At 35.7% G+C, this 13,181-nt stretch overlaps 1 protein-coding gene across 1 annotated transcript; it reads left to right on the forward strand.

The window, feature by feature from the left end:
* The first annotated feature begins 1,479 nt into the window (after positions 1-1,479).
* On the forward strand, positions 1,480-12,118 carry LOC129253269 (endocuticle structural glycoprotein SgAbd-9-like). The gene is made up of 3 exons (XM_054891570.1): positions 1,480-1,513; positions 11,514-11,641; positions 11,711-12,118. Exons 1-3 carry the CDS (start codon positions 1,496-1,498, stop codon positions 11,934-11,936), a joined length of 372 nt encoding a protein of 123 aa, XP_054747545.1. The 5' UTR covers positions 1,480-1,495; the 3' UTR covers positions 11,937-12,118.
* The last annotated feature ends 1,063 nt before the right edge of the window (positions 12,119-13,181 follow it).

Raw genomic sequence — 13,181 nt, forward strand, 5'->3', positions numbered from 1 at the left:
AGGTACCTATGGTTTCTACTAAAACTCTTTCAGTCATTTGACGATTTTCCAATACGAATTCCTGTATTTGTTCTACGATATTTGGTATTGTTGCTGTTTTTGGACGTTCCTGGCGTGGTTCGTCTTCGAGGCTTGTACCACCACCTTTAAATTTATTAACTCGTCTTTCGACTGTACTATTTGATGGTGAAAAGTCCTTATGAACTTTCAACATTCGTTCAAGAATTTCATTTGCTTTTAAATCTTCTAAAAATAAAAATTCAATCACTGCACGATACTTTATTTTTTCCCTTGTAGAATGTACTGTGACACGTCGGTACTAAATGGCTGGTAATCAAAGAATGGAGTGGAATTATTTGAGCGGTGCCACGCCCACTTTACTTAATAAGACTCAACCAAACTTGGTACACGTGTTGATATCTTCTCATCTTATTTAGAACCGACATAAATATTATTGAGTTTGGATAAACACTGTGCCCCTTGTTTATACCTCTTCTTGCGTTTGACACGAATCCTCATTGAGCAATGCCTCCAACTCGGCATCTTCGAAAATTTTTGGCCTTTCTTCACGCGGACGGTCGTCAACATTAAAACACCGTCTTTGAAGCGACGGAACCAATCTCGGCACGTTGTTTCTGTTTCACTGAAAGCAGCATCTCCATAAACTTTTTGTAGCTCTCGATGCGCTTCAGCTGCCGTTTTTTTGGTTTTTCGAATGAAAGAGGAAAATCAACACTTACCGCAAATGACGATTATTCGGCACAAAATCAGACATTTTCACAAAACCAAAAGTATATGATACCAAAACAAAATCACTAATGTGTCGAAGCAGTTTGTTTACCATATGTCGAAGCTTGGTTTATGATGTTTAGGTTATGTTAGAATTGACTAGCACACACTGCTGGCGGCATCTATTGACAAACAGCGAGAATTTAGTTGCGTACTTAATATACAAAATTAACTTGTAATTGAATTTTAGTGAAATTTGCGCGAGCATAAAAAGTTCGGTTTGGACCGAACTCAGCATTTCCTTACTTGTTTTGCTTTATTTTTTCCCCTTTTTCTTTTCATATATCATCATTATTCTTGGTGGCTATGTTGATTTTAAGTTGTTGATTAGCGCATTTCAAGTTTTATGCACGGACCGGTTTAGTAGAAGATTTAAAACTTTATGAAATCTATTAAATTTTTGAATAAGTCAACCAAAACAAAAAACAAATCACTAAATATTTATGAGTGTATATGTGTATATGTATGTGTGCAAAAGCATGTGAATACCCACTGGCATCTTTCATGTATTCTGACTTGCATAATACGAGTAAATAATAGATGTGTTCATATGTATGCATGCGTGCATGTGTGTGTGTAGCAAGAGTTTTAAGTTTAACCGTTTAATTATTGTCATTTTGCAAATTCAATTCAAAACGAAAGCGAAATGTTTAATAAAATTGCTATCATATTTCAGTTAGTGTTGTGATCTTCAACTAGCCTCATCATGGCATCCGCTAAGCTGGTAAGTGAGCACTTAACGGATACCTCAGTGAATTTGGTAACAAAGTGACGATTAAGATTTATGGTGGTTGATAATGTTGGTTGCGTGCATCTGAAGTATTACAGTTAACTACAACATATTTATAAAAAAAATATTTAAAAAAATATTAAAGCCTTCGCGCATACATAAAAACTTCAGAAACTTTGTATTTGCGTGCCATGAAATATCTTTAGGTATGCTATTTTTTGGCGGCCATCGCGGTCTGGTGTATTTGTGTGTGACATACAATTAGCAAATCTTCGGCTTGGAGCTCACGGTATACTTGAAATTAAATAATTTTTTCTGGTAATCTGACGGTCGTCCCTTGACAGTCAGTTCTACATTTTCGAGAGGACTCACATTTTGTATCCGGTTAAGTACTGTCACTCCAACGAAATTCTTCTTCTCCATTAAAAAATAACTTCTCTTACAAAACCAGCTTCCGAAGCGCGGCATTAAAATTGTAGGTATCTCCATTTGTGAAAAATCATTAAGTCGTACACTACAAACAGAAGGAAGAGCTCAGCCAAATGTCCATTAAAGAGTGTAAGCGATAATTACATAAATGTAATTATGTGTAGGGTTTGTGGTCCTTCCATTTGTGGGACAACTTGAAGGTGTATACACGACGCAAACTGTAGTGGAAACTTAGCCTAAACACCTTTCACGGCGCGCGCCGGTTTGCTATACATTTTTTATATATATTTTTTTTTATTGAATTTTGGCGGGAAGTAATAATTAGTATTTTTCTTGAATACTGATGTATTTTTTCTCGTATCGAAGTGCAAATTTTTTCGCTTTATTTGGGAGAAAAAAAATTTTACGAAAGCGCAAATCAACAAAATCATAATTTATTCATGCAAACAACCTGCGATAAAACTATAGCTCCTCAACATTTCGGCAACTCTTCTGTTGTTTTTTCAATTCTCATGAATTTTTTATAAGTTTAAAACTTTGTAAAAAATTTATCAGAACTCGACAAATTTTCATCGAAATTTCAAACCTTTTAATCAGAATTTTCAGAAAAAATTTGGGTATTATTATAATTAGGTAATTAAATTCTAGCACAAGATGGCACAAAGTTCCAGCTTTGCTTTTGAGATTTTTTTTTTCTAAATGAATAAAATATTTTGAGTGATGGAAATCTTTATTTCAACTTTTACGCGCTGCATACAAGCGTCTTTTTGTATACTACAGCTGCTTAGTTCACAAGTGTCAATGATGACGTATGGCGGCATTTGCATAAATGATCAATTTTCAGACAGAACGATTAATTTTGTGCCACCCTGTGCAATGAAGTACAAATTCAAAGTGGCTCCAAATTCTCTTAGACTTTTTGGAATTCTTTTTCCTAGCGGTCTTGTGCAATTTCTCTGTGCATCGAATATGCATTTTTTGATATTGAAAAAATGCACAACACGTCAGAGGAAAAAATTAACAAAAATCACCTAAAACTTGCCGCTTATTACACCAAAATTGAATGTCAATAAAACTGCGTACCCAAATTTTTCCCGAAAATTCTGATTAAAAAGTTCAAAGTGTTCATTAAAATGTGTCCCATTTTTTAAATTTTTGTATATAATTTGAAATTTGGATTTTCACAGTTTTTGTTGGGCAATAAGCTATAGTTTTATAAAATACTAGCAAACCCGCCGAACTCCGTTTCGCCACATGATCGCTTCGTTTTTTGTAACATTTCGTTTGGGGATTAAAAGATGAAGAAAAATTATTTTTTTATTTTATATTATTATTATTTTATTATTATTATATTATTTTATATTTGAAAAGGAAAAATTTTATTTTATTTCACAACATTAATGAATTCATTTCGATTACAAAAATGAAGTGTAATTTAGTTGAACTTCTCTAAGTAAAAAATGAAAGTGAATCCAAAGTAAATACTGAATCGAAGCGTTATACGTGCCCGCAAATTATCCGTTTCATTGAAGTGCTCTTTGGTAAACCACATTTTTTGTTCTTTGGTCTGACGTTAACACAAACAAAGCTGATGGTTTCCCAACTCATGAACACGCAACGTATAGCTACCCATGCGAAAAACAATGATTATCTAAATTTATCCCGCGAACACTAAACGATTGGCCTTGCGACTTGTTAATTGTCATTGCGAACGCAAGGCGAGCCGGAAATTGCAATCGTTTGAAGTCAAACGGAAGATCAGTCGGAATCATTGGTACTCGAGTAATACATACATTTCTTTTGATGTTTGGGAAAACATTTTCAATAAGAGCTAATTGAGAGTCTACAAATCGGCAAAAGTCGTTGGTAAGAGTAATTAATCCAGCAGTCGCATTAACTGGGACTTTTCCATTTCCAACAGCTAACAGTTGTGGGCTGTGGGAAGGGAGTTCCATCATCAAAACATGCCTATAACCTTCATTGGGTGAAAATACATTCACCTTTATATATATCCTAATATTTTAAAGAACGTGCGCATTATAAATGTCACATGAAATTAACTGAGCAGAGTACATGCTATATAGTAAACCTCATGGAGCCCGAGACCTTTCCAACGAATGCAAATCGGTTCGTGCGTTTTGGAGTTATAGCGTCAGGAAGGAAAACCCGATATATTTTTATGTTATGTATAGATAATGAACACACAAAATAAAAAAAAAAATAAGTCAATTACGGTTGAATATCGACGCAGTCTAGTAAGCATTAACTTTTTGTTTTTGTGCAACTTAGTTCACATACCATGGCTATTTGAGTAAGCGATTTGCAAGTCGTGAAAAAAGTGGAAAAATGCCGAAATATAAAAAATGGGGGAATGTGACAAACCTTAAATATTAACTTTACGTTGCGAAAACTATAGGCTTGGCGAAAATGGTTCTTAAATTAGCAATTAGATTTAGCAGAGTTATAATTTTTCTTGAAACTAATTTCAACAAAGCAGCAAAGATATTAGCTAAGGCTATTAAAACTGTAAGCCGAATTGAATGACTGTGATTTGGAAGTCACAGGCTCGAAACCGCGGGCACGAAACATTGATAGGAAAAGTTCTTTCTATTGCTGGTGGTCCCTCGACAGGCAATGGTAAATCTCCGGGTATATTTATACCATGAAAAAGCTCCTCATAAAAATATCTGCCGGTCGGAGTCGACTTAAAACTGTGGCCTCTCCATTTTTGGAGCAACATCAAGACGCATACCACAAGCATGAGGAGGAGGAGGAGTAAGCGCCAATTATATATAAGTATATACAAGGTTGTCAAAAAAGTCGGTATTTCCGCAAGCTTGTCTTTGCAAGCGCGTAGTTCTAGTTGTATTCGTCGCATCGGTTCACGCTAGAGCTTTTTGGAAAGCTCTTTTCACGTGCTAACACGTGTTTGATTAATTGTTGTTTGCTTTTAGTCGTTCGTGAGTTATAGCGTCGCAGTTTATGGACCCGATACAGTTTCCACTTCCACCGCACAACGATGGTTTCAACGTTTTCGTTCTGGTGCAGAGGTGATCGAAGATGCGCCACGGTCCGGAAGGCCTGTCGTCGAAAATTGCGATAAAATCGCTGAATTGATCGAAAGAGACCGGCATAGTAGCAGCCGTAGCATCGGCCAAGAGCTGGGGATGAGTCATCAAACCGTTATAAACCATTTGAAGAAGCTTGGATTCAAAAAGAAGCTCGATGTATGGGTGCCACACGACTTGACGCAAAAAAACATTTTTGCCCGTATGGATGCATGCGAATCGCTTCTGAATCGCAACAAAATCGACCCGTTTTTGAAGCGGATGGTGACTGGCGATGAAAAGAGGGTCACTTACGACAACGTGAAGCGCAAACGGTCGTGGTCGAAAAGCGGTGAAGCTGCCCAGACGGTGGCCAAGCCTGGATTGACGGCCAGGAAGGTTCTTCTGTGTGTTTGGTGGGATTGGCAGGGAATCATCCACTATGAGCTGCTCCCCTATGGCCAAACGCTCAATTCGGACCTGTACTGCCAACAACTGGACCGCTTGAATGCAGCACTCATGCAGAAGAGGCCATCTTTGATCAACAGAGGCCGAATTGTCTTCCATCAGGACAACGCCAGGCCACACACATCTTTGGTGACGCGCCAGAAGCTCCGGGAGCTCGGATGGGAGGTTCTTTTGCATCCACCGTATAGTCCGGATCTCGCACCAAGTGATTACCACCTATTTATGTCCATGGCGAACGAGCTTGGTAGTCGGAAGTTGTCCACAAGAGAGTCCTGTGAAAATTGGCTCTTCGAGTTTTGTGACAATAGGGAAGCGAGCTTCAATAAGAGGGGGATTATGAAGTTGGCATCTCGTTGGGAGCTCGTCATCGAACAAAACGGCGCATATTTGACTTAAATCGCATTATTATAACCCATTTTATGAACAATTGAAAATTCAATAAAAATACCGCAAGACTTTTTTGACAACCTTATATTAAAAACTGTGTAATTCTCCATATTTTTCTTGAATTTCTATATTAAAATATCTAATTCATATACATTCTTAAAATTAATTTCGAAAAAAATGCAGGTGTGCAAAAATACGATAAAAATTTTATTCAGTTTTGAGTGGCCGGATTTCAGTGACCACTACTGTATAGATATATAACATCAAAAAAACAAAAAATCCCGTCTGTGATTTTAAATTATTCGGTTGTATGTTTTTTTTATCTTTGAAAGATTTTTGCCGGTTTATTCCTCCGGGCTAATATCCGAACCAGCTTAGTAGATTTTGATGAAATTTTCACAGATTCTGACACTAACTTTTTAGAGCAGTTTATAGGCTAGTTTGTTATTTATCACTAGATGTAGTTGGTACTGAGATAGATCGAAAAGTTCTACTTACATATTATACATATACATATATTATTACTGATTGAAATTCGACATTTCTTTAAACTGAAAAAAAAAAAAAAATTGAATTGCTGCCCCTCTTTATGAAATTTCATAGAAATTATTTATTATCCAAGTGTATCAAATTAATTGTTGCATAATTATAAAAGTAAGAGATGGAGCAAAATTAATCACCCTAACGGAAGAGTTATAATTTTTGCATATGCCGTCACACGTCAATCATATTTGACACTTGTGAACTAGACAGCTTCAGATACAAACAGAGAATCAATGGAGCGCATAAGATCAAAACGAAGATTTACAGCACTCAAATAATTTTTTTTATTTGATAAAAACGTTATTAAAAAAGATGGATGACTAATTTTGCGCCACCTTGCAGATCTTCAAAAGGAAATTATGGAGTAAAGATCAAAATAAAGATCTCATCACTCAAAATAATTTTTTCTATTCAGTAAAAAAGTTATTTAACACAATATGGAATGAATATAAACTAAGTTTTCATAAAAAATTAAAAAAAATTTTTGCAAGAAAAATATTGTTAATATTATAAAAGCTGAAGTGGTTTGATTATATGACCACAAGTGTATATATTATATTTAGCTGCCTCAGTTGAAAATCGATAAACAGAAAAAAATATTATAATAATATAAAAATTTTTGATGAATAAAGGATTACCATCCAAATTTTTGTTTTATTTACTTTCATGGCTTGGACAAATTTCATAAGAACAAAATAATGGCTCGGTTTGATTTTTTTTTATGGTTTTCATACAACATTTATGTTATTTCGAAGGCTAAAAGTGATTCCCTGAAGTTGCCGTTATTATACGTAGCAGAAGTTTCAAAAACTTGTAAGAATTTTTAAGCGTCTTCCAATTTATCACTTGGCAAAATAAAAAAGTGAGCTTCAGGTTTTAATACTAATTATCTAAGTAAGCTAAATGCATGCCCATTAGCGAAACAAGAATCTGTACAACCCCCCCTCGTTTAATTAAATTCTTGGTCATAAAATTTTCGAAAATTGATAAATGAAGTGGCCTTCATCAAAAGCTGTGGCTGACGATGGGAGGTCATATTGACATTTAGGAGTTCAATGATGACAGCGCCGATTTTCAGGCAGACTAGTCCTATTAGCAGTTACCAATATGTTTATTTACATGCGTACTTATGTATGTATGTATGTGTAAGTAGCTGGCGGATAGATATGAAACCTTGTGCCTAATACTTGTAAATAAACATTTTGGAAGAGTGAACAAAAAGAGCCAAAAATTTAATTAAATTACATCATTTTCCAAAGTAAATATGTTGTTGTTTTTATGATGACTTCTAAGATGTCCATCACTCATTAAGATCTTTATTTGTGTTTGGAGCGGAGTAGCCATGGCTATGTTAATGATTTGAAGCTGATTTGCGTCGTTCTCGCATTCTTGACTTTTGACTACAAAATTTCAAAGGATTGAGGTGAAACCAGAAAAACTTCTTTATTTTGCTATCGTTAAATGAAAAAAGTATTGTAAAATACGAATTAGTGAATCATTGAAATAAAATTGATGGTCAAAGTTGCTGATTCTGATTGCCGTCATCAAAAAGTGAGAGGTTTTTGCATGAGTTTGATGAAGATAAAAAAATAAATAAATAGTTGGGGCGTACAGTTCTGTTAGATGTTTGGCAGAGGTCCTCCTCCTATCTGTGGTGTACGTCTTGTTGTTGTTCCAAAAATGGAGGAACCTACAGTTTTAAGCCGACTACGAACGGCAAAAGGTTTTTATGAGGAGCTTTTTCATAACAGAAATACACACTGCCTACCAAGGGCCGACCGCTATTAGAAACAACTTTTTTCCATATTGATGTTTCATTCACGGAGATTCAAACCCAGGCACTCCCGCATGGTAGTCACACATCAACCTTTTCGACTACGGCGAATTAAGTAAAAGTTAAGTGAAATTATCTCGAAATATAGAGAAATCCCTTGGTGTCACTTTGAACGTATTATACAAGGAGGCACAAAATTATTCATCCAACTTAGTTTTTGAATAAAAGAAGATTAGTTTGAGTGATTGAAAATTTTTTTTTTACTTTTACGCGCTCCATTGCTCCACTGCAGCTGTCCAGTTTACAAGTGTCAAATATGATTGACGTATGCCGCATTTCCAAAAATTATAAATTTTCCGATAGGGTGATTAATGTTGCGCTATCTTGCATTATCAGCTTTCTAATTTGACTTAAAGAAGTTCTCTCTTGAATTTGAGTCTGGATCTTAGGCAACTTTTTGTATAGTTTTGAACCCCACTTTCGGGAAAGCACTTCAAATTTATCAAAGCCTAAAATTTGAACTTTTACTTAACATAGAAAATACTAGCAGTCACACCCACTTACGTAATGCAGTTTGCATTTGCAGTTCACATTTTAGTTCACACATCCTCTGCACTAACTCCATAACACAATTCTGAACTACTCAACCTCAGCTTCAGCGCTAAACTAGTTAACGACCTAGTTGATAACACAGTCCTGCGAGGGTGAGTTTCTAGAATGGCTGTACTTGTTTCTTGTAGTTTTTTATGCGCTGAAAACGAATCTGACCTTCAAAATGCTCCATCACGTCAGGATTTTTGGTAAATGAAGCCTAAAAGGTCAAAAAATGGCCATTTTAGCCATTTTTGATAATTTTTTTTGGGATAGAAAATTTTTTTTTTCAATTTTCGACGAAAAGGTTGCATAGTACAACTCTTTAGCTTTAAAACCCATTTTTTTAAATTATTGTACGATTTTTTTAAAAAAAGTTATGACATTTTGAAATTAACAGTTTCAGTTACGTATACGTTGGGTATAACGTCTATTGGCGTAACTGAAACTGTTAATTTCAAAATGTCATACTATTTCAATTGTACTATGCGACCTTTTCGTCGAAAATTGAAAAAAAAAATTTTCTATCCCAAAAAAAATTATCAAAAATGACTAAAATAGCCATTTTTTGACCTTTTAGGCTTCATTTACCAAAAATCCTGACGTGATGGAGCATTTTGAAGGTCAGATTCGTTTTCAGCGCATAAAAAACTACAAGAAACAAGTACAGCCATTCTAGAAACTGAAAAAAGTTAAATTTCGCAGGCCTGTGTAATGAGCAAAAAGCAGCTGATGATGGAGCCCCTCAATATTTATTAGGTTGGGGAATAAATTCGTAGCGTTTTTACCGAAGATTTTTATTTAAGCAAAAAACAATAATTGTATCAATAAGTTAATCAATTATATTTTCGCCGCTGCTGCTTTCAACCTCTTCCCACCACTCAACCTATTTGTTGCTGTCGTTCGCCAAAAAGTGCGTGGTCTGGTGTTAAAGAAGTTGTTGAGCCAGTTTTTAAGAACCTCTTTGTTACCCCATGCTAACGCCTTTCATATAGTTTGGCAAGGAGCGGAAAAGATGGTTATCTGTCAGTTTAAGGTCCGGAGAATACGGCGAATACTGAAGGACCTCCAATTCGAGCTTTTGGAGTGCAGTTTTGATGACTTGTGCAGCATGCAACGTTGTCGTGAAGGAATATGGTTTGACCGTGTCGATCAGGTATTTTCAGTCGAATAGCCTCATTCACGCGGTGTAGCTGGGCAATGTGGAGCTCCTTGTTGACCGTGGCATTCTTTTCGAGCATTTCTCAGTGCACCATATCCTCCCAGACACATATCATGATCTTCTTTGGATGAAAATCCGGCTTGACTCTCAATTTTGGCGTATCTCCTGCAGTCACTCACTCCTTTCTTTGCTTCATTTTGGCATATACTATAGGCAGCATTTCTCATCTCTCGTGAGGATTCGGTACAAAAAACGCTGTTTATGAAAAGCAATTTGAAGGCGACTTTCTTCGTTATTTTCGTTGAGCTAGTGAGACACTCAGGCTCCCAATTTTGCGGTAAATCCCATTGAAGGAAAGTGATTGAGAATCGTTTTATGAACGCACCGTTCTACTTCAAAAGTGATTTGAGAAGTTCTTCATCGAATTCAGAAGGTCTTCCGCTGCGGGAGGTGTCATCGATATCAAAGCCGCCATTTTTGTACTTCGCAAACCATTTTCGTGCTGTAGACTCGCCTATTACATCTTCTCCATACACTTCGCAAATGTCCTGGGCTGCTTTGGCAGCTTTCGCTATTGCCAGTACTTCCGCCAGAAATTAGGAAGGCATACGGATTTTTCTATTCTAAGTTTACTTTACAAAATATAATTTCGACTACGTGAAAATTCTCACGTACGGCTCTTGGCTACAGTTCTCAGCTCCAACTACAGCTCGTGCAAGAATTGAAGCCAAATTACCGTCGTTTGCATCCCATTTTTGCTGATTGGCCTTAATTAGATTCATTATTCAGAGTAGTAAAAATTTGGAGTGCTCGAATGTGCCATGTAACCCGTAGACCCATATAATAATCTACTGGGTTATGATAAAAAAAAGCTCATTCCAAAAATATTTCTGTTTTGTATTATCATTTTAAGTTCTCAAAATCTTAAAACAGCACCCGATACATATATTTGACTGTAATCGAATTAAAATTAATGGAGTTGTGTGAGTTTTAAGATTTTATTTTTTTTTACTAATTTGTTATGTTTTTGTTCTTTCAAACTAAAAAAACAAATTTGAAATCGTATGGAAATTGGCGAAGTTAGGAGTGATTCTTCACATCAACCTACTGAAAAACGGTTTTATGGCCATAAAATAAGATTTTGGGGGTGTATTGGAAATTTCTTCTATACCATTTTTTTTAGTTTTTCTATAGCCACAAGTTGTGCTAGGTCTCCATAAAAGTATATTTATTTTTTTTTGTTTTGTCACACTGTGTTAGCAGCACATGGCTTACAGAAAAGAATGAATGAGCCTTAAAAGGACCCCTCAATTTAGTGGCGCTCCCAATCACTATCAACACAGCTCAAAGTTAATCTTTTGGACTGTCTGATTTATAATTAATAAGCCAAATAGTCCTCACCATACACCTTTTTTATAGGTTTAATGCAATTTAGTACATAAGAAAGTTGATTAGGAACTTCCGCTTTCTTTTCTTTCCTTTTCTTTTCTTTTCCTCTCCTATTTAACCAAATTCCCCAATTCACCGCCCCTCTCGTCAAGCACAAATAGCTTTTTATAAATTTATAATATTGCATCTTATCTCTCCTTTCAGTTTCTTGCTGTAGCCATTTTGGCCACATTTTCCCTCTCCGTGAACGCCGGTTTTCTGGACTACATTTACCCCACAGTCATGTCGGAGTTCTACAGTCTGGCCCCCACAAAGGAGGGTTACCGTTTCAAGTAAGTTTCGCATGCACTCCATTTTAAAAATTCTTTATTACCGTTACCAATATACTAACTTGTGAGCAGGTTGGAAGAACCAAATGGCAGCAAACGTGAGGAGATCGGTGTGGTAATGAATCCCGGTACAAAGGATGAACAGCTCGTGGTGATGGGTACCTACACGGTTTACGATGAGAAGACCGACACCGAAACGGTGACGATGTACACCGCCGACAAGGATGGTTACAAGCCAAGATATATGATCAAGAATCGTAAACTGAGCCCAAGCGCATTGAAATCGGCGGCTGGATAAATTAGTATTAAGTGAAAAGACAGGTTGTGAATTTAACTTAAATTTGGTTTTGAGTTGTCTTTTTTTTCGAAAGTATTTTATATCGATTAATGCTCAGTAACTGCCATTTTTGTGTGAAATAAAGCTTTTTACGTAATTTTAAATAAATTTTTTGTTGCCAAGTGTAGCAAATTTTTATTGGATTTTGAATTATCATTAATCATGCAACTGATTCGCTTGGCTAAGCAAACACAGAGGAATCTGGTAGTCTCAATTAAACGCTGTCGTTAATGTATTTCTCAAACTTCTGGTATTATAATGTTTGACTTCAACTATTCGACCGATTTGCTTCACTTCGTTGGAATGATGATTGATGCTGATTTGCCATACACCTTTGTTTTTATTTGAATTCGCAACCTTTGTGTATGCAAATATTGTATATAAAATTAATAAGTAGCTGCATTAGGAGTTAGAAAATTGCTTTTTTAGTGCCTTTTATAAACCCCTAACTATTGGCTTTGTGGTCGGAAGACATAAAAGTAATTTGCTTATTACTGTCGACCCAATAATTATTTAATTGTTTTCATTATTAGCAATGTGCAGATTCTCTTCGTTGTGTGGCACAAGTGAAACTATGTGGGATGTGTCCAAATACATACATATATACGAGGGACGGTTGAAAAATTCGTGGCCCAAGGTAGTTAATGAATGCAAATTTTGGTTTTATATTTGTTATTTTTCAACATAATTGAGTCTTAGAGAAATACACTATTTATATTGGGAATTTAATGCCATTATACCCTTAAGACCGTCTCCGCCGAATGGGTTGGTACGTGACTAATATTTATAAGTGCACAGGTTTGCAACTCCGGGAATGAAATATAAAATGAGAGATGAGATTTTTTGTAGTAACGGTCGCCCCTCGGCAAACCACCGAGTGTATTTTTGAGAAGAAAAAGCCATCAAAAAAACGATCTGCCATTCGGCGGCAAAAATAGTAGGTCTCTCCATTTCTAAAAAGTATCAAGGCCAAATACCCAAAAAAGGTGTAAGCGCCAATTTGTACATCAATGTATGTATGTATGTATGTATATGCCACCTAGATTCTTTGGTTTCAAAATGGTTTTCCAACACTTCTTTCAAACTTCTTCATTTCTCTATCGTACGAGAATCTTCATACCCGTAACATTATTTTTTTATGTTAAAATCAAAAAACAAAAATGAAAAAGAAAGACTTCTTATCTGGCATCCAATCAAATTAGTAAC

Source organism: Anastrepha obliqua, chromosome 1 (assembly GCF_027943255.1).
Source record: "Anastrepha obliqua isolate idAnaObli1 chromosome 1, idAnaObli1_1.0, whole genome shotgun sequence".
Classification (NCBI taxonomy): Eukaryota; Metazoa; Arthropoda; class Insecta; order Diptera; family Tephritidae; genus Anastrepha; species Anastrepha obliqua.